Source organism: Pelophylax lessonae, assembly GCF_965119305.1.
Source record: "Pelophylax lessonae genome assembly, chromosome: 3".
In the NCBI taxonomy this organism is placed as follows: Eukaryota; Metazoa; Chordata; class Amphibia; order Anura; family Ranidae; genus Pelophylax; species Pelophylax lessonae.
Window position 1 is genome coordinate 20,281,907 of NC_138770.1, and position 26,017 is coordinate 20,307,923.

At 44.5% G+C, this 26,017-nt stretch overlaps 2 protein-coding genes and 1 pseudogene across 3 annotated transcripts in view; 2 read left to right on the top strand and 1 right to left on the bottom strand.

Annotated features, from left to right (window-relative positions):
• The window catches only part of LOC309548821 (uncharacterized protein), a 110,713-nt gene extending 93,684 nt beyond the window's left edge, over positions 1–17,029 (top strand). Inside the window, exons 2-7 of the mRNA XM_082248759.1 lie at positions 3,628–3,762; positions 3,849–3,972; positions 4,089–4,144; positions 5,859–6,640; positions 16,082–16,186; positions 16,965–17,029. Of these exons, the coding sequence (XP_082104885.1) occupies positions 3,628–3,762; positions 3,849–3,972; positions 4,089–4,144; positions 5,859–6,640; positions 16,082–16,186; positions 16,965–16,986 (1,224 nt within the window). The 3' untranslated portion in view covers positions 16,987–17,029. The remainder of the gene's footprint in view (positions 1–3,627; positions 3,763–3,848; positions 3,973–4,088; positions 4,145–5,858; positions 6,641–16,081; positions 16,187–16,964) is intronic.
• LOC309550242 (uncharacterized protein) overlaps positions 1–26,017 on the bottom strand; it is a gene marked incomplete at both ends in the record, with an annotated part of 302,087 nt that overhangs the window by 135,764 nt on the left and 140,306 nt on the right. The window lies entirely within an intron of this gene.
• On the top strand, positions 16,211–16,901 carry LOC309548823 (annotated as a pseudogene). Its single transcript has 2 exons — positions 16,211–16,270; positions 16,401–16,901. The product of its transcript is annotated as an uncharacterized misc_RNA (transcript).

The following is a 26,017-nucleotide window of genomic DNA, read 5'->3' on the forward strand; positions in this document are numbered from 1 at the left end:
CTCACAGCTTCTGTTGATAACAGTGACATGGTCGTTTTCTAATGTCCTGATCCAAGATATTTATCTCATCAGTGCCTCCAAATGTAGCGCTATTATTTTCACTCTCTGCGGCTACTAGGGTATGATGGCGCCACCTGTATAGTATTTAGGAGCAGAGTCTTTATAATCTGTGTGATCAGGACAGGATCTATAACAAGCGCTAGTGCCTCCACTCAATTGGGGCTTGTGAATAGCAAGTGAAATCCCAATTGAGAAATGTATCATCCACATAGACAGTAATCCACACAGCTTAGTTTAGAAAGTCCATGTATTGAAGAAAGAAAGGGCACTCATCTAGAGCAAGGTGTTGTAAGGCCAACATCCCAAATTTGAATATCAAAGAAAAAAACCCCCTGGTAGGGAACAGGACTTTGAGGGCCAAAAGTAACTCCGCAATTGTTAATTAAAACATAATTTTAATGAATCACAATAAAATCAACATAGTAATAAAGATACATGTATAAAAGTAATAAATTGTAAAAACTTGTCAGAGTTGGACAAAAAAGCTGTAGAGCATAGATTTCCAGTGGGCACCCGACACCCTACGCGTTGCGGGAATACCCTTCATAAGGGGTGCGTGCGAAGGAATTCAATATGCATACATACATTTATTTCCTGAATAGCTGACCAAGTCGAGATGGAAGAAGGATCCAAAGAAAGTAGGCAAATAGAGAAGCAGATCATAAGGAACGTCAAGAGTGGAGATGAGAATATGGCCAGAGAAATGTCTTCCTTTTTAATTATATAGCAATTACTGCTCTGTTTGATACTGGTTCTCTGCTGACTATCATATACAGGCCCTTCTATCCGCAACACTTAAACCACCTCCCTTTGCAACCTGTGGACACTTTGCCTGTTTATGGTGTGGGAGAAAATCCTGTTTTTATGGATGGTTGCCTAGAAGTTGAGCTTTGCATTTCTAGCGTGATAGCTGATGAAGATCCCCCACCTAAAGTCATTGCTTATGTGAGGCCTCCACCTGGGGGTAATACGTATGCTCCTATGATTTTGGGTTCCAAAGTTGAAGCCGTTGAGGCTGCTTTCGTGCGTTTTCTTCAGTCCCAACAGGGAACTCCCCTACCTTCACTGCCTGAAGCTCAAGAGCTTCAAAATATCTGCCAAAACTTTGCTCCTGGTCTTCCTGGAGGGTGTGTGGGAAATCCATGGCATCCCATAGAGCTTCCAACAGGGGGAGTGAGAGTGTTGCGGGTTTATGTGGAAATTTCACCAAGTGCAAACGGTAGCTTTTTTCCTGCTAGAGACTGATACAAAAGAGGCTGCAAAGAGTGGCTGGGAGATAGTCTTTCTTCTTTCCTTTCTGGTACTATAGTGTAAAATGTCCAAGAATGGATGGTGTTACTGTTCGGAACATTACCACACACCCAGTTATAATACCAGCATGGAAAGAGGTAGCCTATTGTTACCCAGTGGAAACCATTAGCTCCTACCCTGCCAAGGTCAAGGAGAAAGAAACTAAATTAGACTTTCACTTGAATGATGCTTATAGTCCTGCAGAGCACCAACAAACACTAGGAGAGCAGCTAATGGAATACAATGATGTTTTCTCTTCTGATGATATGGATGTTGGGTGTGCTAAAAGTATTCAGCACAGTGTTCGCCTAACAGATAGCACCCCATTTAGAGAAAGATCCAGGCACATACCTCTTAAAGATCTGGATGATGTTCGAGAGTGCTTGCACAAAATGAAAGACGAAAACATCATTGCTGAGTCTAAAAGCCTGTATGCATCCCCAATAGTGGTAGTCAGAAAGAAAAATGGTGGAGTGCGAATATGTGTTGATTATAGGACTCTAAATCGGCGAACAGTCTCAGATCAATACACGCTACCTCGCATTGAGGAAGCCTTTGATGCCCTGCAAGGCAGCAAATGGTTCACAGTAATAGACTTATGATCTGGTTTTTACCAAGTACCAGGAAGATCAAGAAAATACAGCATTTTTTTGCCCCCTGGGGTTTTTCCAGTTTGCTGGCATGCCTCAGGGCATTAGTGGTGCACCTGCAAACTTTCAGTGTCTTATAGATTGAACACTGGGAGATCTTTGTCTCACTCAATGTATTGTCTACCTAGATGACATAATTGTCTTTGGCTCCACTCTGGAGGAGCATGACCAGAGACTGTTTAAAGTGCTAGATCGTTTGAGGAAGGAAGGTCTGAAACTTTCACTGGACAAATGTAAGTTTGCTCGTTCTTCAGTAAACTTTGTGGGTCACATCGTATCTGCAGAAGGGGTAGCAACTGATCCTGCTAAAGTGGAGGCTGTGGTAACCTGGCCCCGTCCCACAAATCTGACAGAACTGAGGTCCTTCTTGGGGTTTTGTGGCTATTATCGCCGCTTCATAAGAGGGTATTCCAAGACTGCTCGGCCTCCTAATGACTTGCTCAAAGAAACCCTGGCATGGACACCAACAGCAAAACTCCTTTTAATGAGAGATGGACTTCTGCTTGCGAAGAAGCTTTTCTACAGCTTAAGAAAAGTCTTACAGAAGCACCAGGGTTGCCTTATGCAGACCCATAAAAGCCATACATTCTGCATGTAGATGCCAGCTATGATGGATTAGGAGGAGTCCTACATCAGGAGTACCCAGGGGGACTAAGGCCTGTTGCCTATATTAGTCGCAGTCTAATTTCAGTCTGATTTCATGTTCCTGTTTGGAAAATATCTTATGTTGGATGGTTCACTGAATGTTATTTCTTCAATACATGGACTTTCAAATACAATGCTGTGTGGATTACTGTCTGTATGGATGATACATTTCTCAATTGGGATTTCACTTGCTATTCAAAAGCCCCAATTGAGTGGAGGCACTGGCACATGTTATAGATCCTGTCCTGATCACACCCATTATAAAGACTCTGCTCCTAAATACTATACAGGTGGCGCCATCATATCCCAGTAGCCGCAGAGAGTGAAAAGAATAGTGCTACATGTGGAAACCTAGATTAACCCTTTCAGGGTCAGAACATTTCCCCACTTACTGGGCTGGAACATTCTCCTCATTTTTATTTCTTTATTTGTCTTTTCTAAAAAATGTATATGGCTTTTATCAAGTGTGGGGGATATGGGTTTATTTAGACATAATGGGAATCTTATTTGTCTTTCTTTGCCAGCAGATCAAAAATTAGCACTTTTTATATAGAAAAAGGAGTTTTTTGATCCATCAAGCCAAAGGTAAGAGGTTCCCGGACCAAAACAACACTAAACTGAATGTTCCTCTGTGTGTAATCCCACTGGGGTCTATTCTTCCCTCATATTATCCCGCATACATCCCCATCCTAATATTGTACAACCAGTGCAGTCCACATCATTCTCTGTAATTATTGGTTTACAGGGAAACCTGTATAGATTACATGACCAATGAAGATGGAGGAGGACCTGAGTCATATGACCGAGAGGATACTAAACCTCACCCTGGAGATCATCTACCTGCTGACTGGAGAGGTGAGGAGGATTCTGGAAGGTCACATGACATCACTCTTATCTCTATTAATAAAACACAGACCTGACCGGAGAGGTGAGGAAGATTCTGGGATTCTAACATGATATTCCTATTGGTTCCTCAATACAGAGATTTCCTCTTCTGAAGTCAGGAGATCATATGACCATCACAGTGCCTCCATGTGACTCCCTAAAACCTGAGAGACACAACATGCAGAAGATTCTAGAAGTCACCCAGAAGATGATGGAGCTGCTGACAGGAGAGGTGAGCGGTGCTGGGAATTCTGGGACATTATCCAGTAACAGACAAGGGATGTGTCTGGATGGTGACTGTATCATTGTGTGTGTCAGGTTCCTATAAGGTGTCAGGATGTCACTGTCTATTTCTCCATGGAGGAGTGGGAGTATTTAGAAGGACACAAGGATCTCTACAAGAACGTCATGATGGAGAATCAGCCGCCCCTCACATCACCGGGTAAGAGGAGACTTTATTGTAAAGGAGAGAGCAGTACGGAGGCTCCACATAGATCCCCCATCATCTGATAAACGCATAGAAACAATGTATTCAGTCAGTGTGTGTGTTTCCTACAGATGGATCCAGTAATGGGAACCCACCAGAGAGATGTCCCCGTCCTCTGTATTCCCGGGATTCCACACAGGAAGGTCACACCATCCCTCACCATCATCAGGTAGATGAGGAACAATCACTGATAGTATCATTAGGATCTGTACATTATCTGCATTGTTACCATTGATGTTATTTTTATTATATATTCAGAGTGGAAACCTGAGAGATTCTAAAGTTGAGGTTAAAGCAGAAGAAGAAGAGATGTATGTGAGGGATGATCAGCAGTCTATGGAGGAGGATGGAATAACAGGGACATTTATAGAGGAGGACACTCCTACAGAGATCAGCACAGGTGGGTCATTAACACTAAATACATTCCTCCACCCATACTGCTCACTGATTGGTCCAGAGTAGGGTGAAGGACTGGGTGATATCAGCCTGTAATACCCTGGTCACTTTCCTGAGCTGTGTTCCCCCGTCCTGTATTCCTGTATTTCTCTCCGATAATCTTCCTTCTCTGTGCTCCAGACACAATTTATGTATCTAGCATTGTGGGATCTCTGCAACTTGTCTCATGTAAACATTTAATCTTCCACTGATTACTGAATACCAATATTATGAGTCCTGACCCTTACACTGTATAATTTATATTGTACTTTACATACTCCTGACCCCTGCACTATATACTCTATGTTTTATATTACATCATTCTGATACTATATAGTCCTAACTGCTGTATCTTATACAATATGTTGTACATTACATAGTCCTGACTTCTGCTCTCTCCCCTCTACCCACTGCTATATATACACATAATATGGATTCTCTTTTGTTACACCCATTTCCTACCAGCTGGACATTTTATATCTGACTTTTACATGTTGATAATAATGTCTTCATCTTGGTTGTTCTCCCCCCATCCCCACTCTCTGACCTCCAGTGGGGCTCAGCCCCGCTGTTATTAATGACTAAATTATGGACTAAATAAGGGAGTGCAGGACTTCTTGTGTTGGGAAGATGGCAATGAGTGATAGAGGGGGAGGGGACACTCGTCCTATAATCCCCTCATCACTCTCACTCCTATAAAAGACAGTTCTCGTTTGTTTCCTCACTCTCTGACTAAGGTCCATGAATAAAGAAATTAACTGGTAGGAGATCAGAAGACCCATTTACTAGTTACCTTGAGGGGGGAATTGTAAGATCCTCAGAGACAAAGCTGTCTCATGTGGACGGAGTCCTGGTTTAGGGGAACCAATCTGCTCATGTCTAGTAATAATCTTTGTATTTCTATTTTAGTAGATGGACGGGAGATGAGGAAAACCTCAGAGGATTGTCTCACTTTGTCTCCAGACTGTAAAGTAGAAGATGAGGACATCACACAGTATAGTCCAGGAGAAAACCCGGCTACCTCAAATGTCCATCCGGCACCACACAGTGTAGATGGACCATCGTATTCCTCTTATCCTGAGGAACCTCAGACTGTGAGGGACGGTGCCGGACCACCGTATTCCTCTTATCCTAAGGAACCTCCGACTGTGAGGGACGGTGCCGGACCATCGTATTCCTCTTATCCTGAGGAACCTCAGAATGTGAGGGACAGTGCCGGACCATTGTATTCCTCTTATCCTGAGGAACCTCAGACTGTGAGGGACAGTGCCGGACCATCGTATTTCTCTTATCCTGAGGAACCTCAGACTGTGAGGGACAGTGCCGGACCATCGTATTCCTCTTATCCTGAGGAACCTCAGACTGTGAGGGACAGTGCTGGACCATCGTATTCCTCTTATCCTGAGGAACCTCAGACTGTGAGGGACGCTGCCATCTTTCCAACAGATAAGAAGTTTTCCTGTACGGAGTGCGGGAAAGGTTTCCACTCTAAATCCAGACTTATTGTACATAAAAGATCTCACACGGGGGAGAAGCCGTATTCCTGTCCTGAGTGTGGGAAATGTTTTTCAGTGAAGTCCCATCTTTTCACACATCAGAGATCTCACACAGGTGAGAATCCACATTCCTGTCCTGAGTGCGGAAAATGCTTCCCTTATAAATCCAATCTTGATGTGCATAAAAGATCTCACACGGGGGAGAAGCCGTATTCCTGTCCTGAGTGTGGGAAATGTTTTTCAGTGAAGTCCCATCTTTACACACATCAGAGATCTCACACAGGGGAGAAGCAAAATTCCTGTGCTGAGTGCGGGAAATGTTTTTCAAACATGTCCCTTCTTAATAGACATCATAGATCACACACAGGGGAGAAGCCATATTCCTGTTCTGAGTGCGAGAAATGTTTTTCACGGAAGTCTGATCTTTACAGACATCAGAGATCTCACACGGGGGAGAAGCCTTGTTTCTGTCCAGAGTGCGGGAAATGTTTTTCACGGATGTTTGTTCTTAACCATCATCTGAGAACTCACACGGGGGAGAAACCGTATTCCTGTCCTGAGTGCGGGAAATGCTTTTCAAGGAAGACCAGTCTTAACTTACATCAGAGATCTCACACAGGGGAGAAGCCGTATTCCTGCCATGAGTGCGGGAAATGTTTTTCAGTGAAGTCCAGTCTTTCCACACATCAGAAATCTCACACGGAGGAAAAGCTCCTTTCTTATCCCGAGTGAGGGTATTGTTCCTCACTGAAATCCTGTCTTCCTGTACATCAGGGATCCCATACAACTCTCAAGGTGTATTAGTGCACACAACCCTCGAGGTTGTCTTCTATATGAATATTGCTAGACATCACAACTCTCATGTGGGGAAGAAGCACACCCCTGATATACACCTCAGATATACTCCATGGCTGATCTTCATCATGTAAGAAACAGTTGATAAGGAGATCAGAGATCACCAAATACATGGATTAAGTGTTGTACTGTGTTGGCCATTGATAGCAGTAGAAAAATAATAATGGAGTAGACAATGGAAAAAATAGACTTGGGTCTCACCCAAACAATACATATAAAGCTAATAGAAATGACCGGAGAACCCCCAGTATCCTACAATGATGGACTATATCGACGCCAGAAAGGAGACATATTCAGTAAAAACATCATATTTTATTTGGAACACAATTAAAATGTTAGAAGAGAAGATTTTGGTGATACTCGAGCAGGGTAAATTAGTACATAAAATATACATTTAATAAAATAAACATATACAGAATAGATGAACATGGTCCATAGAGTGGTATATTATGGTGTTGTCTGTGCGGTCAACCTTTCTCCATTAAGTTGGCTTCTTCAGGACCCAGACATATGACCAGTTCTAATTGAGTTACCTAGAACAACATTGTGTTAGTAACATGTCTTTATTGTATAATAATGTATATTTAAATGCGAGTAAGGCTCGATAACAGGTCGGTCAACCCAAGTGCCTGGGGTGGGTATAGGAACACACCAGGTGCCAACCACAGTAGATGGGGGAAAGGACAGCAATCCTGAATAAAAATATGTGTATGTCATATAAGTCCTAATTTAGGGTATGTGTCCATCCAAAAGGCATCCAGCTTCTATGCTGAAAATGTATTTCAAACGCAGTCTAGAATATATGGTGATGGGTGGTGTGATCGGAGAATGGGGACAGCAAGACATACAAGCTTCGATTAAAAATCTTGAAGAAAAACACATGTGTGTGTGTATATATATATATATATATATATATATATATGTGGGGGGAAATTCACTGGGAAGAGTAATACTCACAATTATGCATTGCCACATGCCTGTGGACGCAGGTATATAGGAAAAAGTTCAGGAAGTGTTTGGTCGGATCTAAATTACATTGGGTCATCAAGTGGTCCATCTAACAAATGGCTCTATGATGCAACACCATTCCTCTGTAATCCACAAAACACATCAGTAAGAATAGGCTAATCTCCTTTTCACAAATATGTTATATTACCGGGTACTATGTCCTAAACATTGCTTACCACGGCACATTCAGATATGCATCTGCCTGCCGCCATGAGAAGCTGCTCACCGAGCCCTGGGACTGCCAGGCAATATGTTCCCGCCACGCTCCGCATCTTCAGCCCTCAATGCGCGACATGCTCCCAATGCACACACTCGGGAGTGTCCACTACGAACCGCCATGTGCCGAAGCGCAATCGTTAACGCTAAAATGAACACTACCAAACACCCCCCATGCATGCAAGGGGGATAGGCAAAGGATGCCTATGCCCTCCCACAACAGAGAAAGGGATGATCAGCCACACCAAGCGATAAGGAAGGAGTATCCACCATCTGCAAAACAGAAAAATCTATAGAATCTTACAAAAGAATAATGAAAACATATATTATTCCAAATATTATTATTAATATTATATATGGCTAGTAATGCCATGAATTGCATAACAGAGGGAATGCAAGTTAGACAATATCAGTTATTTAACACAGAAATAGGAAAGTAAGTCAAATAGTCCAATAAAAAAAGGTCACCATAAAAGGGTATCCCTCACAAGAAGGGCTTAAATCTACTATAAATGCCTCCCTGAGGCCAGGCGGGTGTGTGGTCTTATGACAGGAAATCCATCTGGCTTCCCCCTGGAGGATCACCCTCTCCCAGTCACCACCTCTAGGATTTTTTGGGAATGTGCTCGAGAGCTGCAAACTTCATGACACTGGTGTCATGTCTATGTTTGAGGGCAATATGTCTCCCGATAGGGACACAAAATGAATTATTTCTGGCATAATAGACATGATCTTTTATTCTGAGCTAAAATTAGCGTATAGTTTTACCTATATAATAAGCCCCACATTCACAGAGCATGATATAGACAATCCCTGGGGTTTTACAGTCCACATAGTGTTTCATTTGATGCAGTTTGCCATTCGGAAGATAGAAGGCCTGATTGACCAAGATCCATTCACTAAAGTCACATGAACCACATTGCCAGGTGCACCTTGGATTGGATAGTAGAGAAGGAGAGGAAACAAAGTGGGAAGATGTAACCCTATTCTTAACCACTTTAGGACGGGAAGGATTTGCCCCCTTAATGACCAGGCCCTATTTTGCGATTCGGCACTGCGTTACTTTAACGGACAATTGTGTGATTGTGCGATGCTGTACCCAAATAAAATTGATGTCCTCTTTTCCCACAAATAGAGCTTTCTTTTGGTGGTATTTGATCACCTGTGCGATTTTTATTTTTTGCGCTATAAACCAAAAAAAGCAACAATTTTGAAAAACAAAGAAACAATATTTTTACATTCTACTATATGACATTCTCAAAAATAAAATTTAAAAATCAAAATTTTTTAACATTTTAGGCCAATTTTATTTTCTGCTACATTTTTGGTAAAAAAAAATCGCAAGTGTATTTTAATTGGTTTGCGCAAAAGTTCGAATCAGTCGATTTGAAAAGAATTTGAATCAGTCGATCGTTTCTCGACCGATCATGAGACCGACAGTCTCATCTCTCCTGCCATGTTGTCACTTCTGGATATATTCTAATAAAGGAGTATTTTGCTGGAGCATGATTGTCCATTCAAGTTTCTTTTGATGTCTCAGTGACCAGCTGGACTTGCACTGATTGTGTGAGCAGAATAATGTGCACCAACCTAGAATGGGATATATTTGCGGGTTATCTTCACTGGTTTATTATTCTCCTCTTTATTATTTTATCTTCTGATTCTTCAATCAGCCCTTGCTGTCTTCTACTGTCTTCATAGAAGCAGTGTACCCGGATCGGTACAACCTTGGAAGCTGTACTCAGACCCCCACGCTCTGGAAATGCTGTGTAATGTTGTTTCAGGCATTGGATCCAGCATGAGGTGCTCCCTATGGCACTTGGTGTAATGTGTTGAGTTAGCCACAGGGTGCTATATAGGTCCAGGGTTGTAGTTCATCACTATGGAACCTCATAACTATGGAACCCAGTCCCTGAGGACCTCTTCGGGGGTATGCCCACCATTTCGAGTAAATCATGGACCTTCTATACAGTCCAGCATTCAGGACAGATAAGACAGGGTCTCCCTGTAACTTTGACCATTACTCTATAAAACATTACTAAGTCTGGAATGTATTCCCCTTACGGCGTAAGCTTTTCAAACTTTGCGCTAAAATTCAGACCTCAGTCTCAGGTGGTCACACCACTGGTCACACACTTTAATGCCACTTCCACCTAGAGTCCTGATAAGGTACTCCGGTGCCCTTTCACCACTTGTTGCAGGACTGTCAACACCTGGGTTACCACATACTCCTTTCAGACACACTGCACCTATTCCATGAGTACCCCACAGGGGGATACCCTCATACCCTTGTAGCTATGGTGGAGACCAGGAGAAAGGGAGCCAATTGTAAATCACAGGAGATTGGCTCTGCCAAAGGTCCACTCAATACTCAGCCTTGGAGTGACAATGTGTCTCTTGTACCAGAGTAGGACCCAGTTTTACCACCAATATCTGTATCCGGTTCTAGCTCTATCTCAGGCACACAACATGTGTCCTACCTGATGAAAGCAGAAGTTTCTGTCAGCTTTATGGTGGTTAAGCTAGAAGCTCATTCTAGAAGAGGGGTGCAAAGTGAACAGAAGGACAGAGTAGAATGTCTTAGTGGTCAACACCTTGTCCCAACTGGGACACTTCTTCCTGCATTGCAGGATGTCAGATTAGGCATTTATGAAGAGGAAGAGCTTTTCCAGCATAATAAGCAGGGATTTTTTTTTCAGTGGCAACGCGGGGGACCGCAAATAAGGCACCTGTAGCACTGACTGTATGTAATGGCAAGGGGTGCTGGAGTGTGCTGCAGGGTCTATTGATGCTCACTGCTGGGGGGTCTGTTCTAGATGGAGGGGATCTATTTTGGCAGGGGGGTCTTTTGTTGCTGAGGAGGTCTATTATTGATGATGGAGGACCTACTATTGCTGGGGGGTGGGTCTTAAACTTCGGGGGGTTAGTTGTTGCTGGGAGGGGTCTATTGATGCTGGCTGTGGGGAGACCTGTTGTTGCAGCCAGTAGTCTATTATTTGCCAGGGGGGAATTCTGTTACGGGTGGTCCATTGTTGTTAGGGGATCTTTCGTTACCGGCTGCAGGGAATCTATTTTACTGTTTTTCTTGTTATCTTTACCAAATTCCATACAAATTACTCATTACAACAAAATGATACCTGTTTTTGTATTGTCTAAAAGGGCAGCACTTGGAGACGGGTAGAGGTCAGAACCAAGGAATGGTGCTTGGAGGTGGGTAGGGGTGGAACCAAGAAATGGTGGGTGGAGGGTGGAACCAAGGAATGGTGCTTGGAGGTGGGTAGGGGTTGGAACCCAGGAATGGTGTTCGGAGGTGGGTAGGGGTTTGGAACCAAGGAATGGTGCTCGGATGTGGGTAGGGGGATGGAACCAAGGAATGATACTCAGAGGTGGGTAGGGACAGAGAAAGGGGTAGTACCTGCACCTATTCTCTGGGAAAACAAGCCCTGATAATGAGTAACCTATTTGCTTGATGTGGCCTTCGTGAGCTTAGCCATAAGAGTTGTCATTGGAGGATGCTGTGTCCTTCAAGGGTATACTCAGTCATGATAATTGAATGTGTCCTTGGAGGGGTGCAGCATCTTCTAGTGGTAACTTCATGTGTTGGTCTTGTTCTTCGGGGGTATATCTGTCTGCAGTTGCAGCCTGTGAACCTGCCTTAGCCCTTGCCTCTCTTCCAATGCAATGGAAGATGGAATGAGAAATATTGATTCTATCCTAAAGAATAATAGAGTAAGTAGTCTTATCCGTCCAAAATGCTGGACTGTATATAAAGTCCATGCGTTACCACCAATGTCCATTTCTGGTTCTATAAGGAATAAGTCCTGCGAGCGACCCTGAGGCTCTAAATCGATCAGTTATTTGCCGCAGACACTCCACTTCTCATAATAGTGTGCTTAATTGAAATAAATTTATAGTGTTGCGCAAATAAAAAATTATTAAATTAATTAATTTGTGCTTAAATTATTAAAAACCTAAAATATTTATATGTGACATAATATTAACCACTCTACAACCGCTCACAGTAATACTACTGCGGCAGAGTGGTTCGTTATCGTCCAGCCACGTAGTATTAACGTGACTGGACACTCCCCCTTCTGGGCGGCGCTTGCGCGCCGCCGGAGGCTCGCTCCCGCTGTTTTCATTCACAGCGGGAGTCGGGCCAGGGGAGGAGCAGCGGCGATCGCCGCTGCTCTTACCCGATCGTCGGGGATCGAGTCTGGAGATCCGCCCGCTGTGTGTAAACACAGCGGGCGGATCTCCATAGTGACAGGGAGTGACAGATCGGACTGTTCAGCATAGCTGGACATCCGATCTGTCCATGACTCACACAGTCACCTCCCCCCCTACACGTCAGTAAGCACCAGGCATACATTAACCCCTCCCTCTCCAATAAAATTAACCCCTTCCCTGCCAGTGTCATTTTTACAGTAACAGTGCATATTTATAGCACTGATTACTGCAGTAATGTCACTGGTACCCCCAAAAGTGTCAAAAATGTCAGTCAGGGTCCGGTCTGTCCGCCGCAATGTCGCAGTCCCGCAAAAAAAATCGCAGATCGCCGCCATTACGCGTTAAAAAAAAAAACACCAAAAATGACAGAAATCTTTCCCTTTGTTAGTAAACGCAATAACTTTTGCGCAAACCAATCAAAATACGCTTATTGCGATTTTTTTTACCAAACATAGGTAGCAGAAAACAAATTGGCCAAAAAGTTTTTAAAAAATTGGTTTTTACATCTTTTTTGGGGGGAATTTCATATAAAAAAATGTTAAAAATATTGTTATTTTTTCAAAATAAACGCTCTTTTTTTGTTTATAGCGCAAAAAGTAAAAATCGCACAGGTGATCAAATACCACCAAAAGAAAGCTCTGTTTGTGGGAAAAAAAGGACGTAAATTTCGTTTGGGTACGGTGTCGCACGACCGCGCAATTGTCAGTTGAAGTCGCACAGCGCCGAATCGCAAAAAGTGGCCTGGACGGAAGACAGCAAAATCCTCCGGTGGTAAAGTGGTTAAAGTGCCAATAGTGCTAATAAAGTGATAAATATAATATAATACTCATAGAAAAGAGAAAATATAAAATATATATAGATATAAAAGTCCAGTGTGCAAAAAGCCAATAAACAAAGTCCAAAATGTAATCCTAAAGTGATCTGTGCTCGCAGAGAGAAGTGACCAGAGTGTCACAGTGGACAGCCAGCCGTGCACCCCCTTGTGAATGGGTGCTCACCTCAAATCCTTAAAAAGAGCGCATAGATTGTTATCCCAAAAAGATCATCCATCCATATCCTTCAGGGCTCATCTCATTCACATGAGTTGCAGCGTCAATCAATGCAGTATATATGCAAACAAAAAGACTTGCAAAAGTGTATGAAATCCTTAAACAATCAGCTTTTATTAAATAAAGGTGGATAAATCTCACTCACATTTGTAGGTGCAACACATGCACTTGGACAATAGCATCAAGTAAATGGTGGAAATCGTGGCGGTATAGTGGGAGAGACTGCACAGCGCCGCCGGTCTCCACAGCGTGCACCGATAGCTGACAGCCTCACCTAGACAATAGTGTATCGCTCCGTCCGTCCTGTCCCCTCCCCTACGCGTGACGACACAGGGATCATGTGTCTTCCTCAGGGGGATATGCATACATGGGCCATACATATGACGAGACGAGCGGGGCCAGTGCCGTCGCATTGATTCCTGGGAGCGATGACGTTCAGCTCCCTGGAAGGGTCCGGTGCAGGCGCATTCTGGGAGAAGAAGACACGGAAGAGGACGCAGAAGAGGATCACGCTGGCTTCAGCTGCCCACAACAGAGATGACAACGCTGGAGAAGAAATTTTATAAGTGAGTATTTCATCTTGCAGGTAAGTGCAAACCGGGACAGATCAGAGGCTAGCCATTATGGAATGTACTAGCCCTGACTGTCCCGGGGGTATGTTTATTGAAATTTTTTTTTTGGCCGGAACTCCGCTTTAATACGGCCATCTTTGTCCAGAGCGCTAAAACTCCCCACGTCTTCTCCCGATCTAGCTTCCCAACCGGAGTCAGATCCCGATATGCCGGTCCTAGAGGATGCAGAGACAGGAGGGAATGGAGAGGATATGGATGCCGTACTGGAAGAAGGTGCAGAGGATTTCTCTTCCCCACATTGTCATTATAATGAAGAAGGACCTTCACACAACATGCTTGCTAACGTTGAAAAGCTCATTTCCTCTGTCTGCAAAATCCTTGACATTATACCAATCAGTGGCGGCTGGTGCTCAAAATTTTTGGGGGGGGGGGCGCAAAAAGAAAAATGTAATAGGTATTGCTTTGCGTCAAAAAACGCAGTAAAAAATTGCGTGACTTTGAAGTCATGGTACAGGCATGGCACAGGTGATGGTATAGGCATGGCACAGGTGATGGTACAGGAGATGGTATAGGCATGTCACAGGTCATGGTACAGGAGATGGTATATGCCCCCTTTCAATGCAGTGACCAGCGTACATGCCCCCTTTCAATGCAGAGACCAGTGTACATGCCCCCTTCAATGCAGAGTTCAGCGTGCATGCCCCCTTCAATGCAATGAACATTGTGCTGTGCCCCCTTCAATGCAATGAACACTGTGCTATGCCCCCTTCAATGCAATAAACACTGTGCTGTGCCCCCACAATGCAGAGTTCAGCGTGCATGCCCCCTTCAATGCAACTGTGCTGTGCCCCCTTCAATGCAATGAACAATGTGCTGTGCCCCCTTCAATGCAATGAACACTGTGCTATGCCCCCTTCAATGCAATAAACACTGTGCTGTACCCCCTTCAATGCAATAAACACTGTTCTGTGCCCCCTTCAATGCAATGAACACTGTGCTATGCCCCCTTCAATGCAATGAACACTGTGCTGTGCCCCAACAATGCAGAGTTCAGCGTGCATGCCCCCTTCAATGCAATAAACACTGTGCTGTGCCCCCTTCAATGCAATAAACACTGTGCTGTGCCCCCTTCAATGCAATAAACACTGTGCTGTGCCCCCTTCAATGCAATAAACACTGTTCTGTGCCCCCTTCAATGCAATAAACACTGTTCTGTGCCCCCTTCAATGCAATAAACACTGTGCTGTGCCCCCTTCAATGCAATAAACACTGTGATGTGCCCCCTTCAATGCAATAAACACTGTGCTGTGCCCCCTTCAATGCAATGAACACTGTGCTGTGCCCCCTTCAATGCAATAAACACTGTTCTGTGCCCCCTTCAATGCAATGAACACTGTGCTGTGCCCCCTTCAATGCAATAAACACTGTGCTGTGCCCCCTTCAATGCAATAAACACTGTGCTGTGACCCCTTCAATGCAATAAACACTGTGCTGTGCCCCCACAATGCAATGAACACTGTGCTGTGCCCCCTTCAATGCAATAAACACTGTGCTGTGCCCCCTTCAATGCAATGAACTCTGTGCTGTGCCCCAACAATGCAGAGTTCAGCGTGCATGCCCCCTTCAATGCAACTGTGCTGTGCCCCCTTCAATGCAATGAACAATGTGCTGTGCCCCCTTCAATGCAATGAACACTGTGCTATGCCCCCTTCAATGCAATGAACACTGTGCTGTGCCCCAACAATGCAGAGTTCAGTGTGCATGCCCCCTTCAATGCAATAAACACTGTGCTGTGCCCCCTTCAATGCAATAAACACTGTGCTGTGCCCCCTTCAATGCAATGAACACTGTTCTGTGCCCCCTTCAATGCAATAAACACTGTGCTGTGCCCCCTTCAATGCAATAAAACACTGTGATGTGCCCCCTTCAATGCAATAAACACTGTGCTGTGCCCCCTTCAATGCAATGAACACTGTGCTGTGCCCCCTTCAATGCAATAAACACTGTTCTGTGCCCCCTTTAATGCAATGAATCCTGAGGAACCTCAGACTGTGAGGGACAGTGCCGGACCATTATATTCCTCTTATCCTGAGGAACCTCAGACTGTGAGGGACTGTGCCGTCCTTACAGCAGATAAGAGATTCTCCTGTACTGAGTGCGGGAAGTGTTTCCATTTTAAATGCCAGCTTAATGTGCATAAAAGATCTCACACTGGTGAGAAGCCGTATTCCTGCCCTGAGTGCGGGAAATGTTTTTCAGTGAAGTCTGATGTTTCCAAGCATCAGAGATCGCACACTGGTGAGAAGCCGTATTCCTGTCCTGAGTGTGGGAAATGTTTTTCAGTAAAGTATCAACTTTCCCGACATCAAAAATCTCACACAGGCGAGAAGCCGTATTCCAGCCCTGAGTGTGGGAAATGTTTTTCACGGAAATCTACTCTTTCCATGCATCAGAGATCGCACACTGGCACTGGTGAGAAGCCGTATTCCTGTCCTGAGTGCGGGAAATGCTTTTCATTGCAGTCCCATCTTTCCACACATCTGAGATCTCACACTGGTGAGAAACCGTATTCCTGTCCTGAGTGCGGGAAATGTTTTTCAGCAAAGTCCGATCTTTCCACACATCAGAGACTGCACACTGGTGAGAAGCCGTATTCCTGTTCTGAGTGCAGGAAATGTTTTTCATTGAAGTCCATGCTTTCCACACATCAGAGATTGCACACTGGTGAGAAGCCTTATTCCTGTCCTAAGTGTGGGAAATGTTTTTCAAGGAAGTCATATTTTTCCACACATTAGAGATCGCACACGGGTGAGAAGCTGCATTCCTGTCCTGAGTGCGTGAAATGTTTTTCACAGAAGTCCACTCTTTCCACACATCAGAGATCGCACACGGGTGAGAAGCCGTATTTCTGTCTTGAGTGCGGGAAATGTTTTTCAGAGAAGTCAACTCTTTCCACACATCAGAGATTGCACACTGGTGAGAAGCCGTATTCCTGTCCTGAGTGCGGGGAATGTTTTACACAGAAGGGCAATTTTTCCAGACATCAGAGATCTCACACGGAGGAGAAGCCGTATTTCTGTCCTGAGTGAGGGAAATGTTCCTCACTGAAGTCCTGTCTTCCTGTACATCAGGGGTCCCACACAACTCTGGAGGTGAATTAGTGCCTTGAGTGCGGAAAATGTCTTCTATATGAATGTTGGTGGACATGTGTGGAAGAAGCACACCCTGATATACACCTCAGATATACTCCATGGCTGATCTTCATCATGTAAGAAACACTTCATAAGGAGATCAGAGATCACCAAAGACGTGGATGAAGTGTTGTCCCGTTTTGGCCATTGATAGCAGGAGAAAAATAAAAATGGAGTCCTTACCTTTCATTGGCTGAGTACATTTTGTGCGGGAAGATTTCACAAACACTTACAGGTCTGGTTGTTGTGAATGTGACCCGCATTCCCCCAGTCATGGGATTTCCTATAATGGTCAGTTCCATCTAGTGGCCATAATGTGCTTTCCTGACAGATCTCCATGGCAGCATACGTTTGGATAGCCCTGCCCTCATTCCTCCCCCATAAGACCCCACCCCCATAAATGTTCAGGATAAGCCAATGGCTGCGTTCCTTTTTTTGTCCTCCTCACTTACAGGACCATTTTTGTATGAAGCTGTCTACCTATTGGAAGTATTGGTGGGCGGGTCTGGTGCTGGGCAGCTGTATGGGATGTCAGGAGCCTCCTTTGGTATCCAGAAGTCTTCCAGGATGTCCCGAGTGGTCATTGAGTCCCCAGCTATCAGCGGGGTGGTGTTATGGCACACATATGTAGAGTATCCATGCCTGGAGAGTGGGCCCTGTCATCGGCAGCCATTTGCATTGGCTGGGAGCCCAGCTGTTAGCGGGTGGCCATTAAGTGTTAGACACGTGAAATTCGTTTTGGTGCAAATTCAAATTCTGACAAATTTTTGGTTATTCCTAGATTCGGATGCATCCAAATCTCCAAATGAAATTTTAATGAATTTTGTTGAAATCTGTTAAAATTTGTTTTGTTTATTCATTTTCTAACGAATTCCAACTTTTCAGAACGATTCGAATTCAGATCAGTCAAAAAATCGACCGATGCAAATTCTGTGTGAAGAAATAGCTGGTTGTTAAGCAGCAACCCGGGAAGCCGGCTGCCCGCATCCTTACCAACCATGACTCATCAGCTGCCAGCGGGCTTCCCCACTGACAGATGAATGGAAAGAAAAGAATGCCGGCAATAGAAAAAAATGGCATGCCCCCCCCCCAGCCACACTAGACCCTTCGGGGGCCAAAATGTGAAAAAAAAAAAAACAGCACGAGTTCTCCCCTAAAATCCATACCAGACCCTTTATCCCGGCAGGCCAGGAAAGTGGGAGGGACGAGTGAGACCCCCCCCCTCCTTAACCATACCAGGCCTCTTCCCCAAAACCATGGCCCCTGTGCTTGTGGATGTCTGCAGGCAGTGGGCTTGTCGTAATCTGAAAGCCCCTTTTACCAAGGGGGCCCCCAGATGCTGCCCCACCCATGTGAATGAGTATCGGGACCATAGTACCTGTACTTATTCACCAAAAAAGTGGCAAAATGTAATAAAAACACACACGTCATTTTTTTTCATGAGAGTCCCAACATCCTATCTATTCAGAGAAATGGGAACCTACAGATGTTCACAAGGAACCACTGTCATATGTGTGGATATTAAGGGCACAGCATGAGACAGATGACAACTACATGGATTTATCCTAAAATAACATTTATTGATTTATTTAAAACCAGATCTCAATAAAATGAGGAAACTGGCTCCAAACTGAGCTCAGCTCATACACAGGAGATCAATGTGTCCTACTAATTTCACTCATGTACATCATACATATATAAGGATAAGTTGGTATATATCATAACGTTCGTGGGGGTATAGATATTTCCTCTCTTCACTTAGATGTAACATTTAGTGACGGCCATGTACTTTTTTACTGAATATAATTTATTACTATTATAACAATCTCCTTACTATATGGATTTTTTTGTATACATATCTGCATCATATTTGTTAATGATGTCAACGTTTATATCAATTACTGTATTTATAATGACTACGTTCAGATTCTATTTTTGTATATCTTAGTTGGTGACCTGCCTCATTTAAAATCCCATGACCTCTGTTTTCTGTTTGCATTAACCATTAGGGATGGAGGCACGTCACTGTGTTTGCTTCGGATCATATTCCTCTACCTTTGTCTGTTCACTGGTCAACGCGTTTCACACAAGGCTTCTTCAGAACTATGAAGATGTACAGACAGTTTTCTCTTAAAATTAACAGACTCGATATTAGTGTTTCATACACATAGAACATAATCTGTATTTATGTACATCATAATAAATACAAACATGGCTTACTAGCACACGGCCTTCCTTCCAACCCCCAACAAATGAGCCCGACCTGGGGCAGACACAGAGGGAAAAATTGGACCAAAATGTGTTGTGTATATATTGGTATCTGTCCTGATGATCCTAGGTACAAGATAAAATATATATGTGTAGTAGTGTGAACTTAGACATACAAATTCTTATACAAGAAGAAGGTGGGATAGAAACTACACTTTATAGAAAACCGACAGCCGTCAACACGGTATTACATGCCAATAGCTTTCATCCAAACCCCCGGTACATAGTATACCCTACTCCCAGTATCTAAAGCCCCGTACACACGTACCGATCGTCGGCATACAAACGTTCGTCTTTTCTCCCCGGGATGTCGGTGTCTGTTGAAAAGTGCAAAGACTGCCCAAGAATTTTGTCCGCCGACTACAGCCGACTGCAGAAGTGATGTCATGTAATGGTTAACTTTCCCTGTGTTTTTTCTTTTCTGAGCATGCCCAGTCTTGCAAATCTGCAGTCTGTCGGCAGAATTCTGTACTGACTGGCGAACAATCATCCGTTCTGGTGTCGGCATACAAAAATTTTCATGTTTGCAAGAAAGACTCTTGTCCGCAGAATGTGCGCAGACAGCTGTCGGAGGCACCATACTAACAAGCGTACAATCGGCAGATCTTTCGTCCGCCGACGTTTGTATGACGACGATCGGTACGTGTGTACGGGGCTTTAGATTGCATCAAATCTGTTCGAACGACGAAGATTTTAAACGGTAGATGGAATCCCTTTGAATGAGTTTGCTTTTTGAGGCTATTCGTGGACTACACTGTGTAAAGCTTATAATAGGACTTATAAGCACAAAAGAGGAGGAAGTTATGTTCCGAGGTCTGAAACAACCAAAAACAGAAATAGTCAGTTTAATAACACCTTGTACTAGACAACATACACAAATTAGAAAAATACTTCAACAACATTGGTACAGACATCCATGCTCTCATCTGCCAGCTTTCCACCCACTGTCCAATATACTCCATGGCTATTGGATCAGTGTGAAACATCAAGACAGCATGAGCTGTGTCCCAAAAACTATATCCACTCATTCTAGCCCCTACCTAGGAGGGCACTACATCTGTATGGCAGGGTCTGTTTGATTATTCACCTGCTGGGATGGTGCTCTGATGTGAGAAGCTGCAGTGTCAGTATTCCTTTAGCAGTAATTAACCCCTTACGGGTTTTTCTCACCCAGCAATCAAACAACTGTTACACTGTCTTTTTTGACAGGTTAGGAGACTTCAGCAGCCGTAGTTTAAATTGTGAATTTAAAAAAAATAAATACTACATAGGTTGAGTAGCAATTTATATATGTTATAATGTTTTTTTCCTTAACAATGCGGATTTCTCCCTTGCACCGTGTCTGTTTATCATTGATTTATTTCTTACTGCGACAGGTCCTTGTGCCGCTGCAGCCTTATCCCAACAGCATATAGGGGGCACACTGACCGCCAGCATACAGGGGGAACACTGACCTCCAGCATACAGGGGGCACACTGACCTCCAGCATACAGGGGGCACACTGACCTCCAGCATACAGGGGACACACTGACCTCCGGCATACAGGGGGCACACTGGCTTCCAGCATACAGAGGGCACACTGACTACCAGCATACAGGGGACACACTAATCTCCAGCATACAGGGGGCACACTGGCCGCCAGCATACAGGGGGCACACTGACCACCAGCATACAGGAGACACACTGACCTCCGGCATACAGGGGGCACACTGGCTGCCAGCATACAGAGGGCACACTGACTGCCAGCATATAGGGAACACACTAACCTCCAGCATACAGGGGGCACACTGGCCGCCAGCATACAGGGGGCACACTGACCCCCAGCATACAGAGGACACACTGACCTCCAGCATACAGGGGGCACACTGACTGCCAGCATACAGGGAAAACACTGACCTCCAGCATACAGGGGGCACACTGACCTCCACCATACAGGGGGCACACAGACCTCCAGCATACAGGGTGAACACTGACCTCCAGCATACAGGGGACACACTGACCGCCAGTATACATGGGACACACTGACTGCCAGTATACAGGGGGTACACTGACCTCCAGCATACAGGGGTACACTGACCGCCAGCATACATGGGGTACACTGACCGCCAGCATACAGGGGGCACACTGACCTCCAGCATACAGGGGGTACACTGACCGCCAGCATACATGGGGCACACTGACCGCCAGCATACAGGGGGCACACTAACCTCCAGCATAGAGGGGCACACTGACCTCCAGCATACAGGGGGCACACTGACCTCCAGCATAGAGGGGCACACCGACCTCCAGCATAGAGGGGGCACACTGACAACCAGTATGCAGAGCCACTGGTTACCAGTACACATAGGACATAAGAAATCCAGTAAAACATCTACAATGCAAGTAAAAAAATCTGAAAAGCAATAAGAGACTCTTGTTAGCCGGTTCCCTCATCTAATGTGTAACAATAAAAAGCCAAAAATGCAGCACTGCCCTACACTTCATCTATAATATTTTACAAATGGACTTATAAGTGCAATGGTGACACCTATACATGAATATCCAGTGCAAATCCACCAATGTATTCCAGCATAGCAGTGATGGTGTCACCCTCTCTGCAAAAATATTCTGAGAAATTGTAGAGCTTCAATGTGCAAATAATGGTGAAACTCCCCACATACAATAATAATAACAGAGATGCTAATCATCCCGTGTATTAGAATATAGGAGTGATGTTGTCACCCTCTCTGCAAAACGAAAGAAATATTGCAGAGCTGCAATGTGCAAATAGTGGTGAGACCCCCTGATATATAATCATAATACAATGTACAATTGATGTGCATATTTTATTATTATGATTATACATATATATATTGGGGGGGGTCTCACCACTATTTGCACATTGCAGCTCTACAATATTTCTTACCTTTTGCAGAGAGAGTGACACCATCACTCCTGCCCGGGTTGTATTGGATTTTGCCGCCCCCATCCCCTCCCCTCCAAGTCTTTCCTCTTATCTCCTTAACATTTGGTAGTCATATCCCAAACAATTCTAAGAAGTATCTTTTTTTTTTTCCATCTCGTGGAGGAAATGTGAGAAATAATGTATTTATCTTACAACCATTCCATAAACACATCCCACATACACCGCATATATAATTAGAAGAAAATATGATTATAAAATAGATTTCCATTTGCCAATAAAAAAAATAAATGTCCCCGGATTTCATTTAAAAAATCTGGTCACCTTATTGTAATAGGCAGTAATATATTGCTCTTGGTAGTGGTGGAGATGACCCATCTATAAGGATAAACAGTACAAACACTTAGCACAAGGCTGTGTTCACACTACGAGACGTTTCCCGGGGATGCAGTTCCTCTGAGCTCCACAAGGTGGTGATCTCCCTTCTACCCAGACAGTCTCTATGGAAGACAGGAAGTGATGTCAGCTACAGACAGGAAGTGATGTCAGGTATAAATAGGAAGTTCCGGGTGAAAGGTGAGTCGGGACAAAGTAGCGAGGAGACGTCACTGGGAGCAGCAGCAGAGGAGGTAATAAGATCTTATTTTCACCCAGTACCCTCCCCCCCCCCCCCTCGGTCATGTCCGTCCTCTTCCTCCATAGTCACTGTTACCTCTTTTATCTCCAGCAGGTGATGATACACACATATATTATAATTATTATACAGAATTTATATTGTGCTAGAGGCGCAGGGCCCTGGTGCAAGAAACAAAGAAGGACCCCCTGGCCGGGGCCCTTCCCTTCGAGCCTGGTGCTCTTCACACTGATCCTGGGGCCCTATACTCTCATTGCGGGGCCCTTTATTACAGTCCCGCAGCGGGACCCTTTCACAAGTTCTGCAGTGGGCCTCATTCCTGCCATCTTGGGGACTCCCCGCAGTGGTGGAATGCCAGGGCCCGGTCGCAAGTGTGACCTTTGTGATCCTAGAAGTTCACCCACTGGTGTCAGTAGTTTTTATTTTTCGGTACTTTAAATGTATTATTTTTTATAATTTTATTTTATTTTTTTACAATGTCACTGACTATGACTCTGTCCATTCAGAAAAGGAAGGAGCTGGTAAATTACATATTTACTGACCCCTTCCTGGTTCTCTATTGTGACAGATTTCCTGCAGCAGCCTGCAGGAGAGGGGAGGGAGCACAGTTGGTGGGGGGGGGGGGCAGGGGAGCACACAGGAGCCCAGAGACAGCAGAATACAAATGAACTGGATAGGAGGAGTGGCGGGGGCAGCATACAGAGGAACCAATCTCCTCCATTTTCCTCCTGCAGCTACAGGAGGAAAAAGGAGGACTGATTTCTCTACATGCTGCCCCCCACCCCTCCTATTCAGGTGGAGCATGGGACTCGGTTGCAATTGCAACCCCTGTAGTTACGCCCTTGTATTGTGCCAACAGTTTGCACAACGTGATGGCATACAGTACAGTTACAATGCTGATTAGAGCTTACAAGGATACAAAAGGCAATTACTGTGGGGGATAAGCCGATGGAGAAAATAAAAGTTTAGTTGTTAGGTGGGGCAGGAAAGGCTTCTCTGAACAGAAGGATTTTCAGGGATGGTCTAAAAGTGGACAGAGTAGGAGATATACAGACAAAGTGGGATAGGGAGTTACAGAAGATGTGAGAGGCTTAGGAGAATCCCTGGAGTCAAGCATGGGAGGAAGTGACAAGGGAGCTAGAGAGCAGGAGGTGTTGAGAGGAACAAAGAGAATGTTTTGGTTGGTATTGTGAGACTAGGTTAGTGATGTTACTGAGAGCTGAGTTGTGGATGGCTTTGGGGTACACTGAATGGAGGCCAGTGGAGGGATTGGCAGGGAGGGGTAGCAGATGCTGAGTGTTTGGTAAGGTAGGTAACCCTGGCAGCAGCATTCATGATGGACTGAAGGGGGTTAGCCCATGTAAAGGTAATCTGAGGAGGAAGTTGCAATAGTTGAGGAAAGAGATGACCAGGGAGGGAACTAGGAGCTTTACGATGTCATTGGTTAGGAAGGAGGGTATTTTGGAGATGTTGAGGAGGCAAGATTTAGACAGTGATTGGATGTGGGGCCGAAAGGATAGTTGAGAGTCCAGGATTACACCTAGCACTCTGAAATGCGGGGACGAGTGGAGAGTTGAGATGTTGATTTTTGACACAGAAGTCAGGGGAAGGGGCACGTGGGGAAGGAAATATTATGGGCTTGGTTTTTGATAGACTGAGTTTGAGAAAGTGATGTGACATCCATGTTTATATGTCTGTAAGTAAATTAGTTATATGTGAGGAGACTGATGGAGTTAGCTGAGGGGTAGAGACAAAGGTTTGAGTGTCATCAGTGTAGAAATGTATTGGAAGGCACGGAGGCTATGAGCTCACCCAGGCAAGAGGTTTAGATGGAGAACAGGAGTGGTCCAAGAATAGAACCTTGTGGGACCCTGACAGAGAAAGGAAGGGGAGAGGAGGAAGTAAAGTTGTGACGCTGAAGGTGTGGTGGGATAGGTAGGATGAGAACTAGCAAAGAGTACAGTCACGGAGACCAAAGGATTGGAGTTTTTTTAAGAAGGAGGGGGTGGTCTACTGTGTCAAAGGCAGCAGAGAGGCCCAGAAGTAGGAGTACAGAATAATGTCCATTGGATTTGGCCGTTAGCAGTTTAAGTTGGAGTTTAAGGAGAGCAGTTTTTGTGGAGTGTTGAAGGGGAAATCGTGATTGAAAGGGTTTAAGAAGATTATTTTCAGTGAAATGGGCGCTCAGTTCCTTGCAGACTAGACATTCAGGAAGTTTGGAGGAAAAGGAGAAGCAAGGAGATGGGGTGTAGGTTGTTCAGATTGGTTGGGTCCAATGAAGGTCTTTTTAAGTATGGGAGTGATGCCAGAAGAGTGGGAGAAATTGAAGATATGGGTTACAGAGTGTAGAATAGAGTCAGAGGGTGACCGCAATATTTTCAATGGTACATGGTCCAGGGGGAAGGTGGTTAGGTGGGTGTTGAAAAAAGTTTAGCAACCTCGTCTATAGTAGCAGGGTTGAAAAAGGGAAGAGTTGATTGAGCTTGTGAATATGAAATGATATCTGTACAGCAGAGATCTCATCACAAATTGTATCAATCTTATTTTTGTAGTGATTGGCGATCTCCTGGGCATTGGATCAGTTAGTGGATGAAGGCAGTGGAGGACTAAGTAGCGTTAAGGGTAGAGAAGGGTTGATGGGCATGGGATGATAATGAGAGTGATGAAATAGGTCTGCTTGGCAGTGAGGAGACAGGATTTGTATTTTTGGAGGGCAGATTTATATTGGTTGAAGTCTTTAGAAGACTTATTCTTACACCTGAGGCGCTCAAGAGATGTTTTTTGAGACTTCTGGTGTCGTCTGTTTGCCAAGGTTGTAGGGTTTGGGGCCTAATCTGTGTGTACTGAGGGGGGCGAGCTCATCCAGGGTGGAGGACAGAGATCTATTGTAGACAGAAGTGGTAAGTTTGGGGCAGGACATGGGTGAGATTTTGTCAAAGAGGTGGTCAGTATCAGGGAAGAGAAGGGTTAGGTGGCAAAGGTTTCTATGGGTAACTGTTAGGTGGTTGGAGGGAGAGGAGGTGAGAGTCTCGGAGATTATGAAACTAATATTGTGGTGATCAGAGAGAGAAAAATGATTGTTGGAGAGGTTGCACAGAGTGCATAGGTAAGAGAATACATAGTCAAGGGTGTTGCCATCAGAGT